General features: G+C 38.7%; 1 protein-coding gene across 1 annotated transcript; it reads right to left on the bottom strand.

Annotated features, from left to right (window-relative positions):
* Nucleotides 1-2,205: 2,205 nt before the first annotated feature.
* Nucleotides 2,206-14,380, bottom strand: BTLA (B and T lymphocyte associated). Its single transcript, XM_032679976.1, has 6 exons — nt 14,258-14,380; nt 5,999-6,310; nt 5,025-5,057; nt 4,219-4,356; nt 3,884-3,930; nt 2,206-2,763 (listed from the first exon to the last, which is right to left on the bottom strand). The coding sequence occupies exons 1-6, from the start codon at nt 14,343-14,345 to the stop codon at nt 2,425-2,427; spliced, it is 957 nt and encodes a 318-aa protein (XP_032535867.1). The 5' UTR covers nt 14,346-14,380; the 3' UTR covers nt 2,206-2,424.
* Between the last annotated feature and the right edge of the window lie 1,849 nt (nt 14,381-16,229).

Genomic DNA, 16,229 nt, shown 5'->3' with positions numbered 1-16,229 from the left:
CAGAGTGAATCAGAAGGCTGTCCTGCCCTTCTAGTGGGATGCTGCAAGGTGAATGTCTGAAATTTGGAGACCATCCGCCGAGCCTTACTGCCACCAGTGTTGGGTGTGATGTTTCAAATGTGAATTATGTTATGGAAAGGTGTACGAGACAATTAAGGTAAGTATGTAGCACCTTAAGTGACTCTACCTTAGTAGAGTCCTTCCTTGCACTGGCCAGTTTTAAAGTCAGTGGATGGTGGAAATAACCTTTTGTCATTTCTTCCAGAGTGTTGTGAAATCTGAGCAATGCTGAGCTTTATCTGCACGGATCATCTGCACCCTAAGAGGCAGAAGGTTTCAGTCAGCACCTTTAGTTTCCCTGCTTCAAAAGGCACCGCCTTTCAATTTGTCTGCTTTAAAAAAGTGAAGCTACTGCAAGCTCCTGAGCTTTGCTTTTCTGTGCATGTTGGTGAGGTGCTGAGGAACTTCCTGTTTATCTACAAAAATCTCATCTTCCAAATCAAACTGGGCTCTCTGGGGACCTGATTAAGTCCAGGCTCAGCCTTGCTGTACAAGTGAAGCACACAATGTGAAGATTTCACCAGGCTTTGCATCTCTTGATGGTGTGATACACCTTCCACAAGTGTTCAGTCTCATTCTAGGTCCCAAATGTCAGTTGTTATTCTGGGACTGCTCTGAACAAACCTTGTTTTTCAGCTTAAGGCCACTGAGGTAGAATCTGTGTCAGAGAAACAGAGCTACTTGCCTATAAAAATAATTGTACCCTTACCATCTGAGCAAGAAATACAATCAAAGGTCTGTTTCTGGACCTTTTCATACCCAACTTACTCCAAGTTTCCCAGCCTTTCACCTAAAATAATTAATCTCTGTCCACATAAGAATTGGCCCACTAACACAAAAAGAGCAACTGAATTTTTCTAGAAGACAGTTTTCTACTTCTTTTTAGTAAGGATTATCAATGATTTACTGGAATGATAATTCATACATTTAAAAACCCCACTAAAACTGGACTAACAACTTGGTACAGAAACTTAATACAGAACTAATTACTGTGGATTTTTCTCCACACAGATACTGTGACTGAGTTCAAAGGTGAGGGGGGGGCAGATCACAAGTGCACCATAAGCATAATAAACCATTCAGCTGACCAGAACAGCTGGGTGGATGTGTGTGTGCTTAACAGCTTTGGTTTTAGCTGGACACCCGGATGAAGAGTAAAGACAGAAGAGCCTTTACTTTCTTCCATCAACAAACCATCAGGTGTGTGACATGCAGCCTGAGATCTGGCACATCCTTCCTTTTCTACTGGGGTGCAAACCTTTAACCAAGTTAAAGACTCCCTGCTTGCTGCTGTAAAAACCTCTGGTGCAAATGTCACTAAGAGTAATTTTAAGAGCATTATTTTGCAAGAGCAGATGCACAGTGTCCAAGGTAGAGCGGAAAAATTGGTGCAGACGAGGGGCATGAGTGTTCTTTTCGAACTTCAAAGGGCACCTTGATCTTTATCTCATTTTTATCTTCTTTGCCACAAACCTAGGTAAGAAGTATAATCACCTTTTTTTGTGCCAGTGTTGGCAAGAAAACTTAGCATGACACAGTTATACAGTTACTTGTGAACAGAAGCTTTGATTTTGACTGGGGGTCAGTCACTGCTGATCATTCGTTGTTTCCATTGATCCGTTGTGGACAAAAGCAACATTCAATAACTTCACCAATCAATCATCCCACCAAGAGAAATTTTTATAAATATATGTAAGATAATTTGCTATATTTCAATATTTTCTCACACCTTATTTGTGAGAATTCTTTGTAAAACAACCCTCCCCTTCTTCTCATCCACAGAATACAAACACACACATTAGTATTCACTAGATTTTGGTCAATAACAGTTTTAGACATTCATGATGCTCAAAGAACTTTGCAAGGAGGTAGAGTGAAGTGGATTGAAAAGCTGGATTCTTGGAAGGGTGTTCTTAGAAACTCAGAGAAAAATTCTCCCAGAGACATTTTCTTGGGAGAAATGAACCTGACTCAGTATCATCTTCCTCACAGGTTCATTTTACGTGTTTCTATCCTAGGAAAACCTTTCCTTTCTCCCCTTTGTGGATATTCAAACCAAAACCAAAATGTAGTAGAAGCAGAATACTGGGGGAAAAAATAAAAAGGAAAAAAAAAAGGGAAAAAAAAAGATAAAAAAAGAGAAAAAAAAAAGCTGACTAATTTTATTCCAATATTTAAGAGACAAACACACAGTGCAAATACCCACCCATTGACATGGGCTGTGCTTTGAATTCTGGTGTCACAGCAGAGCATCCACTGGTCCTTCTTAATAAAAGGAAGCTTTCCCAAAAGAGAAATGAACATCCTGGAGGGATGCTGGAACTGAGACTGCAAAGTAGTTGTCTGGAGGAGTCCTGGCCATGTTTATCGATGCACATTAATGGAGGCATATTCTGTAACTTCATTTACTGTGGTTTGTTCCCTTCTCTGGCATCTTTCTGCAGAAGCAGAATGGTTTAGTGCAGCGTATGTGATGACATCTGGGCTTTCAGGTAAAACTGGGATGAAAGGAATACCAGGAGTGATGCAGGGTGAATGAAGGGCTCTCCTCTGAGCGTTCCAGGGAGGGACAGCGTTGTCATAAATTGTGTTGTCCTTCCAGGCCTGTAGTGGGCTGACCATGGAACAGTAAAGTGAGGGGCTTTCTTCTGAAGCTTGAGTTGTTCCAGCACCAGGGGGTGGAGCAGCTGCTGGACTCCTGACCTGCAAAAAACACAATAGGGTAGAGCTCTTTGTTTCCTAAATAAGAGGCATGTAAGATTTTGTCCAAGTCATTTTATCCCATTTAAACTGCATTTTAGTAGAGGTGGATAGGATTCACCTGGTCACTGGACTTTATTCTGATTTTTGGAATAAAGTTAGAAATCACTCTTCTGTCTCCTGCCTTCCTCCTTTTCCCTTCCCAAACTCTCATGTGTTTTCTTACAAGATGCCAACTTAAGGCAAAACTGATCTAGCATTTTGTGGGAGCTCTTCTATACTGCTCATTCAAGGCTTTCCCTCAGCAGTTTATGAAATCTTTCTTGTTTTCTCCTCCAAACCCCACACTCCCTTTTCCTCATTGCCTCCTATTCCCTCATTTCCTGCTCTCTTGCTTCTTATCCTCTTTCTTACTATTTTCCAAATAAATCTTTCTCCTTCTCCAAACCAAAATTCCTCTATAAATTCATCCCCTCTAAGCCATTTGCTGTCACTCATTTTTCCAGCCACTTAGAATATACTGTCTTTTCTTTCCTCTAACTTGCCATTTGGGAGCTCTGCAACCTGTTTGGTGCCCTCTGATCCCCACCAGCAGCACTGCAGTGACTGATAATTGTCAGCTCTGGTTGCATCTTTTGTGTTCTGCCTTCTGCCCGTCTGACTTCTCTGGAACTAATTGCAGAACTTGTTGAATTCCTGCTAGTCCCATATTGAAGTCTTTATTTTCGGTCATTTGCCTTGTTCTGTGGGTCATATTTTGTCTTACACAGACAGTCTGAACCAGCTCAACACAGGTGCTTCAAGTGCCTGAACTGTTACTGGAAGGGCACTTAGAAATTAATATGTCTTAAGAGGAATTTAGATGCTTAAATTGTATTTTAACAGGAATTCAGATGCCTAAATTGTGTTTTAACAGGAATTTAAAGTAAAGTACCTTTGTGTCTAAGACTCTTAGTTCTTTCCCTCAACTCAGCCATGGTGATATTTCAGTCCAGACAAACCACCCAGGCACAAGGAAGGTCACTGCCTCTGCCTCTGATCCTGTGCCATGTTTTATACTACACAAAGATTTGTTCTTGGTGTGTGGTTGTGGTCAGGTTTTGAGGGGAAAAGTCAAACGTACCAGGCTCTCTTGTCTCTGTTGTGTTAGTGGAGTTCTCTTTTGCTTTGCTGGGAAAAAAAAAGAAAAAAAAGACTATTGTAAAGTCTGAGGTTTTTATGACTTTACTTCCATCCTTCTGTCTCTGTAAGGGAACAATATACAGGGCAAATTAAAGCCTTAAAGATTCAGTATCTTAACTGGCACACTCTACAAGGACATCACAGCAATCACTTGGGATAATTATAAGAGGATTTTCATAGAGCTTTGAATGCAACTTCCCTGAAGCCATGAAAAGGAGTGTAGTCAAATGCATCCTAGGCAAAGCTTAGTTTAAAACTAAGTTTAAAACTACTTACTGTGGCACCTCTTTAGACACCAAAACATGCATCCAATGATGAACAGACAACATAGACCCACGGGTGCTGAGACATAAATAATGTGCAATATGTTGTAGTTTCCAGATTGTTGAGACTCTTCTGAGATGCTGGTGGTATCTAAAATTACATTAGCAAAAAAAATATTTGACTGGCTTTTTTTTTTTTTTTTTTTTTTTTTTTTTTTAGTATTATGTCTTTCTGATGCAACTAAATTCTTAATGTACAAACATTCTGTAACTTGGTGCAGCATGTCAGGGGATAACCTGAGCTCCACGGGCATCCCACAAAGTATGAAGATACTGGAAGGAAAAGTGTGTGGGAAAATGTGATTCATGAATAATGCATAACTGGAGCAAAGAGAGGCTCAGAATCAGAGGAATGCTCTGAACTTCCAACATATTTTTGCAATTGTACTTGTGAACAACAGCCAACTGTGAGTAAAACCCATATTTCAGGCTGTGCTATAAGTGATGGTATAGCAGGATTCTAACACTTCGTATGTGTAAGAATGTATGTGTTATTACTGAGATATTAAAGAGTGTGCCAGAACTGTAGTGTACAGCACCAGGAGGTAATTTAATTGGCTTTGTCCCTTTTATGCTGAATTCTGGACAGTTCCAGCCTTGAAAACCGTTCCCCTTGAGAGGGCATTTTGTTCAAGCAGGAAGAAAGCAACTGTAGTTTAGCAATGAGTTTAAAAATTGTCTTGACTGCACAAACCAGAAAGTCATAGCAATACAGGTTAGTTCCTTTCTCTTAAAGAGGAAATAAGAATTAGAACTTACTTTCTGGTGAAACTGTGATGTTTACAGATTTTTCTGAAAGATAAAAGCAGGACAGGGAAATGAAACAGCAACTTGACATTTGTCGCCAATGGCATCAAGCAAAAGGAAAGGCGTTTTGGAGGAGGGGGAATGATGAGTTTGTCTCCCATGGCCAACAGAGTAGTTCTATCTTTCAGACCTCTCGGGTATTCAAATAGATCACTAGAACATATTTCAAAGGAAACATGTATCAGGAGCTGGGCTATACTCTGTTTGCCATAATTTTTTATAATTTTGTGTTTTAAAGTTCATTAACTCACCAGGAGAGGAACTGGCAGCAGAACAAACAGCCTTAGAGCTCACTGCCTGGGCTCAGTGGGACACAAAGGCTACACAGACCACTTTCTAGAGCTGCTGAGCAACACTGAGGAAGGCAGACACGACTCCTCATATCTAGACTGGGAATGCCAACTAAATCAATGAGAAGACCTAATTTGCCTTTAAGATCATTTAAAGCTATTGTAATATTTCCTGCTCTTGAATTTCTTGGGGTACAAAATCATACCCTGGTTGTTGCAAGGAGACAATTTTCAACAAGTCACTTGGATTACTTTGTCCTCCATACTGTTGTGTGGCTTCAGTGACTGCTGCTCCATGATCATTTGTATCCTGTCTAGTCCATGGGATGTACAACCAGGCTGTGCTCCCACAAACTGTTTTTGTTCCAATTGATATTTTTTTAATTATCAAATAGGCTCTTTAGTGTTGGCAGCTTTGCCTTTCTCTTGAGATCCTCCTGTTATTTCTTTATTTTGTTCTTTCTTTAGATTTCTGTCCTACCAAGAGACAGCATAAAAGCGTGGAGGAAGTGGCAAGTACCAGCACAACTGTGCTCCCAGTCAAATACAGGAGGAGCTGTAATCCAGAAGGCAGGAGCGTTGCTGTAAATGGCATTTTTTTTTAAAAAGGGCTCTTTCACAACACAGGGGGCTCACCTTCAACAATGATCTTTATTTCGTGGCTCTCAATGGACAAGTTGCCCACTTTCGCTTGACACCGCAAACGTCCAGTGTCGTTCTGATGGACTGGGAAAATCTCCAGGGTGAACACAGAGTCAGACTTCCATCCTGCTCTGCCCTTCTCCAGCTGCACACATGTAGCTCCTTCCATCTTGCACCACTGCATGAGTGGCTTTGTCTGGCAGTACTGACCCGGACACTCTATAGACAAAGAGCCCCCAACGTGAGCTTTGTACTGGGAGCGTCTTTGAACTTGAATTTCAGGTGAACAACCTCTGGCATCAGATCCTGGAAGAAAAAAATAACACAAATCCCAGCAGTGGGAGGCTACTGTGTACTCCCCATCACTCTGATCACAGGGTTTTGTGTCTGTCATGACTCAAGACTTCCCTGGTCTCCTTGCAGCAGATCTGATCTCTGTATGGGGCGGTGAGAGCAGATAACATCAACACTACTGCTGCTTTTGTTTCCACAGGGTTGTTAAAACACGCTTTCTCTCTCTGATATAAACTTTCCCTTTTTTCTGTATCTCAATCAAGTTAGAAATTTAATATTTTAGGAAGAAAATATGTAAGATATACATAGCAACTTTTCCTGTGTCATCCTTCTCACAGATCTTTCCTGTTCCTTTTAGATTTAATTGAGATTAGAATTCTCAATTCTGATCTCAATTCTTCTTAACTTGCAGAAGTAAAGGCTTTTTTTTTTTTGGTAGAGATTTTTATAATTGTAGTATTGAATAGAATTATATTTAATGCAAATATATCTTATCTACTTTTTAAATTTTTGCTACATTTTGTTTAGTTGAGGGTTCATATAAAGGGTTTGACTCACTGTAACTCTGGGACTTGGTATTTGAATGTCCTGACCTTTTATCAAAGATCCATGTGATGCTTTATTTCTCTGGCTAGTTCAAAGTATATGTTCAAAAAATATGTGATACTCACATGCTTCCTACTGCTCTACCTTCTTTTACAGTGGCTTTGGAAATGGGCATTTAAAAATTAGGTAGCACTCAAACCTGTATCTTGAATATTGTCCTCATTTTGCCCTGTCAAATGTACCCGGTCTTGCCTGATAACAAGGAGGGGGTTATTCACTGTTATTTGCAGCCACTGCAAAAAAGATGGTCTCTGATATATCTCTGCCATGTGGAATATTGAAACTCCTCTGCCCACAGAGCTTGGAATACCAGGAAGTTTCTGTTTGAGGGGTCCAAATCTGAAGTCATCCTCGAATACCAACTTTCCCTTAGTCAGGATGGCTTTAAATGAGGTTTGAAGTGGGGTGAGGAGAGTGGCAAAAACACACAGGTAAAGCAACTTGGAGAAGGACTTTAAAACTTGTCCCTGTGGAAGGGGCAAGGGGAGGAAATTCAGATAATTTGGATGGAGATGAGAAAATTAATCAGGAGAAGAGCCCTGGCTACAAACAATGTCTTTTTATTAATGAGAAATATCTGGATAAAAACCAAGGGGAAGTAGAAGACAGAATTCAGTAGCCCTAAGAAGAGAAGGAATGAGAGCAGCAGAATAAAAATAGTTTTGTTTGGTAAAGAAAGTAAGTTCTTCAGTAAGTTTGGAGATGTGGGAGATAAGAACTCCTCAGATGTAAATAAGTGGCAAGAGTACAAGCACTCAGCTCTGTAGCAGTGCAGGAAAAGACTATTTTGGCCAAATCATGAGCAAGCTTTTCACTGACACAAGAAAGAAACCTCCAAAAGCAGAAAAGAAGGTCTGGTTATGAAGGAGGGACATAAAAGAACTGAGCAACATTGGAAAAGTCATGGCAGAGGATAAGATGAGCTTGGAAAAGGACATCAAGTGCAAATATGTTGTTTGTAAAATTAAGAAAATATTATTTCACTACTTAGAGAGAGAAAGCTGCCAATAGATTACCAGTAGTAAATCAGATTGAACAGATAACAGAAATTATTTGTAGAAAGGTAGGCTCAGTTCAAGAAGATACACAGGGGGCATGTGAAAAGCTTTGTGTTCTGGTAATTTTACCTAGGTCTTGTCCAGTACTCTTCAAGAAAGAACAGGGTAATGTTTGGAGACTCTCCAAGCTGGAAAGAAGCCAGCTAACACCAGAACTGTGATAAGAAGGTCACAAAGTAAAGCTTGAAATTCTTGTGGATTTTTTTTCATTTAAAGAAAAGAAATGAGAGGAAAGGACATAATAAAATCATGTAAGATAGAAAAGAAGAATGAAACAACTTTTTTTTCCTCATGTTTCTGGTAGGTATGGGGAGAAATAAAGGGCTGAAAGTGAAGTAGGGAAGGTTGATTACATAGTTTGAAAAACTTTCTAGTTGTGAAAATAGTAATAATGGAACTGATTTCTGTGGAAGCTTGTAGAGTTTGAATTACTGGTGGTGCTGAGGAGTGGCCTACACTGACATATGAATGAATATATATATATATATCTATCTATATCTCTATATGTATCTCCATTGAGATATAGTATCAAAAGCAACATATTTAATATAACATTTAATATATTGCATGATACTTAAAGTGAATAAAATAGTTAAATTTAGTGTTAATATATTAAATATATATAGCATGGGGGATGTTGCAATATATATGATGTGTCAAGTATATTGTAATAATACCTACTCTAACATGTTCTCAAGGCAGTATTTAGGTGTTAGGGGACATCCAGTCCCTTCCCTGCTTTCCTGAATAAGAGCATTCCAAAAGATATATTTGAGTTTTATGAAGCAATATCACTTCACTTTCACTTAAAATCTTCTATCTCCAATTAAAAGAAAGCAGATTTCAGATGATTTCAGGTTTCAGGCAAGTGGGACAGACCTCCTTTGGTCATACCACAGTAGCAGCACATGGTTATCAAGAGCCTGAAAATGGAAACTAAAAGCTCAAATTAGAAAGTGAAGGTTTCAGTTCTTTGAGCAGTGATTGCCCTGGAAGATAATGCTCCAGAAAGTTATCTATAAAGATTGATAGCAGCCTTCTTTTGGATACAATCCTATGTAACATATATTTCCAGAAGGATCTGTATATCTCTGCAGCAAATATATTTTCTGAGGACCTTCATCTAATTATTTTATCACATAGTTTTATCTTTTTTAAAGTTCTCTTTTGGAAGAACAAACAAACCAACCAAAACACAACCCCCCCAAAAAAACCTAAATGCCAGAACTTTTATAGAAGGTCCCAAAAGTCCAATTCTCTGTTTTCAAACAAGTTTTGAGTTTCTCATGAATTCCAATGGACATGAGTTTCGTGGGTACTCGGAAAGGAAAATGTCTTATCAATATTAAATATTGCTTTAAAGAAATAATTGTCTTGCACTTCAGGGAACACGGGTGGCCCAGAAATTTCTATATTCCTGAGTGGGAATGTAGAAATTTCCAGACCAGAAGCTTTACTGAGGTCTGGATGTACTTCAAGGGTAGTTTTTATGCCCCTCTTGCTCTGCAGGTGAAAGATATAAGCAGTTCAAGTGTTCTCATCCCCATGAGAAAATTCTATCCTTCCTGCACTATTACCAATTCAATCATAAGGAGCTATTTCACTGCTAATAAAAAATTTAGTTGGCTACAATTTATCCTTTGCTTTTGTTTTTTTTGTTTGTTTGTTTGTTTGGTGGGGGGTTTTTGTTGTTTTTGTTTGTTTGGGTTTTTTGGGTTTTTGTTTGTTTTGTTTGGGTGGGGGTTTTTGTTTGGGGTTTTTTTGCCTTTTTTTTTAATTAAGGTTCCATTGGCATTGACATTACGTGTTTTATTTCCTTACATAGTACAGTTTTAAGAGAATTGAAATAAAATATGCTTGTATGTCTCCAATTCAATCATAAGGAGCTACTTCACTGCTAATAAAAGATTTAATTGGCTACAATTTATTCTTTGTTTTTTTGTTTGTTTGGTTTGGGGGGGTTGTTTGGAGTTTTTTGTTTCTTTTGGGGTGGGTTTTTTGTGGATTTTTTTTTTGTTTGATTTGGGTTTTTTTTGGTTTTTTGTTTGTTTGTTTTTTTAAAGTTCCACTGGCATTGCTATTACTTTATTACTTGTTCTACTTTTCCTTATATATTTTTAAGAGACCTGAAATAAAACGTGCTCGTCTCCCACTAGATGAGCTTGAACAGTGTTTCTCCTGTTTTCCCAATGCCTGTGCAAACATGTGCCACAGTTTTGCTCCTTTGTCTGCAGGTGGTGATCCTTCACTTTCTAATTCCAGTATAATCAAGTCTGGTTAAATTCTGCTCCCAGAGCAGAATTCCCTGCCATCCAGTGGTCCTGACTCCACCATCCTTGTTTCCTTCAACAGGTTGCCTGTGGAATGTGCCCCTGGGCTTTGGGAACAGCACGTGGGAGGAACTTGTCCTGCACTTGTTGTTCTGGTGCAGCCCCAGTTTTGGTAGGGAAAAAAAATAGCTTACTGAAATTGGATTGAATTTCCTTAGTTCTGCTTTGTGCATCCTGTGGAAAAAAGCCTGTGCCTGCCAGGTAAACACCACTATTCGTGATTTTTTTGGTTTATTTTTTTTCCCTTGACAGTCAAATAGAACAATCTTTTGAATTTCTTAATAAGCTATATGAGTTACAGCTCCCATTTCAGTGTGTGTGAGAATGTGGAGACTCTTGTCAGAGCCTGCAAAAGGGCCTTACTTTCAGGGGCTTAAACCAATCAGTCTTTAAGCTCCTTTTCTTTTTTCAACTACTACAAGACAACTCTTGGAGCATAAAAATCATTGCTTTGGTATGTTGTTACTGACTCATGGCTGAATGTTAAGGACTTGTTAATGACTGATGACTCAATGATTTAGGCTTCAGGGTTTCAAATTTTTGCCAGGAAGAAGTCCTTGGTAAATGTTGTCTAGAACAATATCACCAGATGAGATGAATGAATAAGAGTTAAAACATTTTCCTCAGGTTTTGTGAAATTCTTAGTTTCAATTATTTTGAACTTCAGTAACCAAAAAATCTGGACTAGAGAAAGCCTTTTCTTATCATCCATCTTTTTTTTTCCTCTAGTGCTTAAGTGCTGGAATTGGTAATGAGCATGTCCTGGAATCTCTAGTTAACCTTTCCTCTGTCCCAAATCACACCTCCCTTGGCAATAAACTGCAAATGGATAAAAAGCAGCGGAGAAAATCCTTTTAAAACTAAAAATGTTTGGGATATATTTTATATAGAACCAAATATTTAAGGCAAACTTTTAAAAATATATTTCATGGATTTCCTACAAAGGCCATTTGGCAGAGATAGCTTTTGGTGGAGAATTGGGATGAAATAACAATATAAATTATAATATCCTAGGGAATGAGTGATACATATTTTGTTTTTTAAATAGGAGGGAAAAAAATCAACACACCTGATAATGAGAGAACACTTCTTCAGTTCATTAATTGTCATTATAATGACACATGCAAAATAAACCGGAGCACATACGTGGCTTGGTGGACTTTTCCTCAGAAGAGTATCTCAGGTTTTTTTCCTCTCATGAGAAGTCAGTGGTAGAGACACTGCCAGTTATGTTCCATATTGCTTTTTAAAATAAGTTTAATTAACGTCTGTAACACTAGTACAGAAGCCAGTTACAAGGTTTTACACTGAGGCTTTAAGTTTTCAGTCTCGCAAACATCGGTGGTCATGACGAGTCTCTGAATGTGCAGTTTTCAAGAGGGGAAAAGAATCTGTAACAGACTTTATGTGTCAGCTTCAAACTTGAACTCCTCAGTAAGATCCCCACTGACTGAAAGTACATTTTCTTTTAGATCCCTTGAGTGTGTTTCTGAAGAGGCTGCAGTGAGCTGGGCTCTCTTGCACCAGGGATTAAGTAAAGCAAAGCTTCTACCAGGATTTCAAATGAAAGCAGGTATTCCATCATTGTACAGTAAGGAAATATTCCTGACAGTACTTTAATAAAAATATTTTTAGAATTTTTTCCTCATTTTTACATTCTAGAAAACAGCCATGACATGACTAATTAAGCAAACAACTTTTTTTTTTTTCTGGTAGTGCTGGTGTTTGCAATGCTGGTCCGCTTGCTGATATAGCTGATGAAGAGTTGCATCTTTTTTTAATTATTCCTTGGTGAAAGCTGTCTAAGTGCAGAAAACATGCTTTTATATTTTGATGACTGAAACCTGAAGATGGGACTTTTCTGTTGGCACGTGCAGGGCATCTCACAAGAAGGTCTGACAGCAAGATGTCACTGGGGCTGAGAGCTGTGCCCACCATCAGTGGGCATGTACTCGCTTTCTGGATGGGATTCTTGGAGCATGAATGAGTTTTATTATTATTAAAACCCAGCTTGCTGGGTTTTATTTTCACTGGGATGAAACACTTCATTTATTTTGTGTTTGCAGCCCAGAGAGCAACTCTTTATGAGGAAAAACTCGGATGTTACAGAGGAAACAGGGTCTAACTGGACTAAAATTACAGGGGTGTGGGGGCAGAAGGTCCTTCTGCTTGTGACTTATTAGAAACAGGCTTATTTTTCTTTCCCTAATTTAGAAAACATTATTGTTGTTGTTGTTGTTGTTGTTGCTATTATTATTATTATTATTTATTATTGACTTCATCTATGAAATCTGAGGGGTCAACTTTGTTTCTGTTTGGAGTAAGGGAACCTTTGGATAGATCTGCAACACACAAAGCTTAAATAATTTGGCTTCAATTTTCAGCTTATTTTTAACCAAATAAAACCCAAGCAAGTTCGGGGAAACCTTTGGGTAAAATGTAAATACATTTAAAAAATGTATCATTGTTCTGTAGAGACTGACTTGCAAAAGTTTTCTCCCTGTAATGCTCTTGTGAACATCATTTTTATTTTTGTAGTAGGTGCAGAGAAAGAAATATTAGTGTTCTTGGAGGACTCCAAGTAGTTCTCTCCTAGATCTAAGAATAAAACCTAATAAAATGTGAACACAAACCAAACAAAACCCCCTAACCGTGTGTAAAAAAGATTGATGCAATAAACAGAATTTCCATTCTGTTTTAAAAGCAGTATTTGGAACCTGGCAGAAGAGTGTGGAGGGTTGGTCCAAGTAGGAAAGAATTCTACCAGGCAACGAAGAGAGGTGATTATGTGAGGGACTAATAACAGAGGGACTTAATGAAGTGCCTAATTTTCTAACCGTCTAATTTTCTTAGAAGAAAATACGCTCCTTTAGGGAATGAAGGAGGTTGTCAGCTCGAGATACAACCCCTTCAGAAGCATGTTAGTTTAGTCATTTGAAAATCAAGTGTAAAGCAAGGAGTTCAGCAGCTTGCTCAAGCTCAGATCACACTCTGATTAAGCAGCTGGCATGGTAATTCGTGTCTCTTAAGCGAAATATTTGGGTTTCTCTTCCTGGGGATGCTCTGACTACTTGTTTAACATTTCCTATTAGTATTAATAAAGTGTTTTATTCATCAAAAAAGAGGAGTGTCAGAAGATGCTGTAGATTTGCAGGGCTGGTCACACGTGTCAGCTAAGCTTTGCACAGTCAATTCAATTTGTGTAATATTAGCAGGATTTTATCACATTATTTCGACCAATTTAGCAGTTGATCCATTTGAAATGTATGAAGAGCATCTGAGTGTATCCATTGCAGCAGCTCTGAGCCTTTTTGTATCACTTCCTTCCTTTCAATGCCAAGACTTATGGCTCCTGTATGATATCACGCAGGAAGAACTTGAAACAAAATAATCTCCTTGAGCAAAATAAAATAAAAATAGTATTAGGAGTATACTAACTTGAAACAAAATAATCTCCTTAAGGAAACTAAAGTAAAAGTAGTATTAGGAGTATACTGGGCACAGGGTTGTCTTCACGTCAGTCCACATTAGAAGAACCTCTTGTTCCAAAACCGTGGCGGTTCGAAGTTGAAAGTGGGATGATAATTAAAGTGGGATAATAAGTAAGCCAAGTAATTGCAGAGACACTTGTCTGATGAGGATAATTTGGTTGAAAAGCAGACCTAGTTCAGAGCTAGTAGGATTCCCAGATTTCAGGCACAAACCCTTTGAAGGAAGAGCCTTCAGCCCCAACCACAGTGAAAAATGTATTTGGTCCCCAGAAGCTGAAGTTCTTGTCTAGACAGTCACTGAGTATTTCTCAATTATTACATTATCATTCTCTTCACTCAAATTAGGAATCTCTGATATGGTAAGAAAACAAGATGCTATCTCCAGGGTACACTAAGCACTGCTTTGCTTTCTGTTCCCCACCCACAGTGTTTAATAAAACTCCACTCAGGTTAAATTATAAAGCCACATCTTACCATAAACTTGACAGATGCTCTGAGCCAGCATTAGCAGGAGAAGGTACAGCAATATCCTTTTGATCAACATGACTGCAGAAACCTTCATTCCCTGGGCATTGCAAAAAGATGTTCCTGAGGGTTTCAAAGGTGCAGCTCTGACGGTCTCTCACATCCTGTGAGGTGTCCCTGGGGTGTGTGCCTGAGTCGAGTCCTTCCACTAGTGCTGCTGGCAAAAAAAGGGGTGGGGAAGCTACAAATCTGAAAAAATAGGATGGGTTACACAGTTGCCTTTATTTTTTTGTTGGGTTTGTGTGTGTGTGTGTGTATGTGTGTGTGTCTGTGGTTGAAATGTGAACTGCTTCATTGTTTCACATCACCTCAGAGCTGTCTGCTTCTGCCCTCACAGTGCAGGGAACCACAGCTTTTTTTTTTTTTTTGAAAGATGCTCCTGCACGTGAGGTTTAAATTTTATAACCAGCAAATACAGCAGAGAGAGGGAGGCACTTGTTCAGTCCTTCAGTGCTTGTCTTTGACTCTAATTCAACATTAGCAAATTAGGAAGCTGAACAAATTCACCATTCACAAGCTGGTAGATGTCAGAAACGGCTGAATATCTTAATTTGTGTTAGATTAATTTAAAGCAATCTGCACTAAAAGTACTACTGTACTACGGTTTCTAATATTGTTTGTAATATTGGATATTGGAGACAATAATATTAAATATTACAAACATTGTACTATTGTTTCTACTAGTTATTTTTAGCATCCTCATAACAAAAGGCCAAGTAATTTGATTATTTGATTTTGTGGGTCCTTTTTCAGCGTGTCCTTAGTATCTCTCTTGCCCCAATATTTCTGAAACATTGAACCACTTAGTTGAACCTTCCCAAAAACTGCTGACAATGCAAAGTTTCTTCATGAAGTTAAAGCCAAATTCAAGTGGAACAGGAACTTTGTATATATAGAAGGCATCACTTCTGCCTATAGTGCAAATACATCAACCCCAAAAAGAAACCAGGGAGAGGAAAATAATGCAGTTATAAAACCCTGTGTTAAAATGGTGGAGTTTAAACTTTCCAAGAGGGTAGTCAAACACTGAAATATATTTTTCTAGAGAAAATACTGAATATTATGGTCTTAAAAAAATTTAAATTCTCGGGATTCTTTTTTCAAAGTAATGTTTTGGAGAAAATAACGGAACAACTCTCTGAAATTTTGAGTTCGGAAGGGTCTGGTCACAGGAGAATCATCCTGATATTGGTGAGAAACTGAAAAAGCCTTACAAAATTACAGTCCAGCCTGAATGGCAAATATTTATGACAGAAAACTCGTGGAGTGTAACTGCACACACGGCATTGCCTCCGCTGGAGACAAACACTCCTACCACGGGTTGTAGAGTGAAGACACCTAGTGGTGAATCCATGTCTAACTTAGAAAAAATGGTTATTCAGGGAGGGATTTCCTGCTACTGCCATTTCTGCCTATGCTGTGTCGAGTTATCCACAGCCTATGCCAGGAATGTAATATTAGTAGTTTGTACTTAAGCTCTGTACTTTTATTAGACAAAGTGTTTTGGGCTCGATTGCTGCAGATTGAAGCTTTTTCATTAAACAAGGTTTTGTCTGTTCTCTGTGGTGGTTTGAGATCAAATTTCTGGGTGGGCAATCCCTTTTTGGCAATTTTGTGGAAGTCTTCTGTGCTGTCTCCCTTTGGGAGAGGAGACGTGGGTCAGAGTGGCAGGAAGGAATATATTCCCTGTCCTGCACACTGTAGATAGGTTGTAAGGATTCTTTACGTTTTATTTTTTATAGTAAATAGCTTGGACACTCATCTGTACTTTGGTAAAAAGCCTTTGGCAAATGAGACTTCCACTGCCCCTGCTGATACATCATTACCTTTATCTCCTTCCTGGAGAATGGTTGCTCTGGGGTTGTTGGTTGGTATCTGTTTAATTGTTTTGAGTTTTTTGTTTGTTTTGGTAGGTTTTTTC

Source organism: Chiroxiphia lanceolata, chromosome 2 (assembly GCF_009829145.1).
Source record: "Chiroxiphia lanceolata isolate bChiLan1 chromosome 2, bChiLan1.pri, whole genome shotgun sequence".
In the NCBI taxonomy this organism is placed as follows: Eukaryota; Metazoa; Chordata; class Aves; order Passeriformes; family Pipridae; genus Chiroxiphia; species Chiroxiphia lanceolata.
Note: the sequence above shows the minus strand (reverse complement) of the source record. Positions and strands in the feature narration are given on the sequence as shown.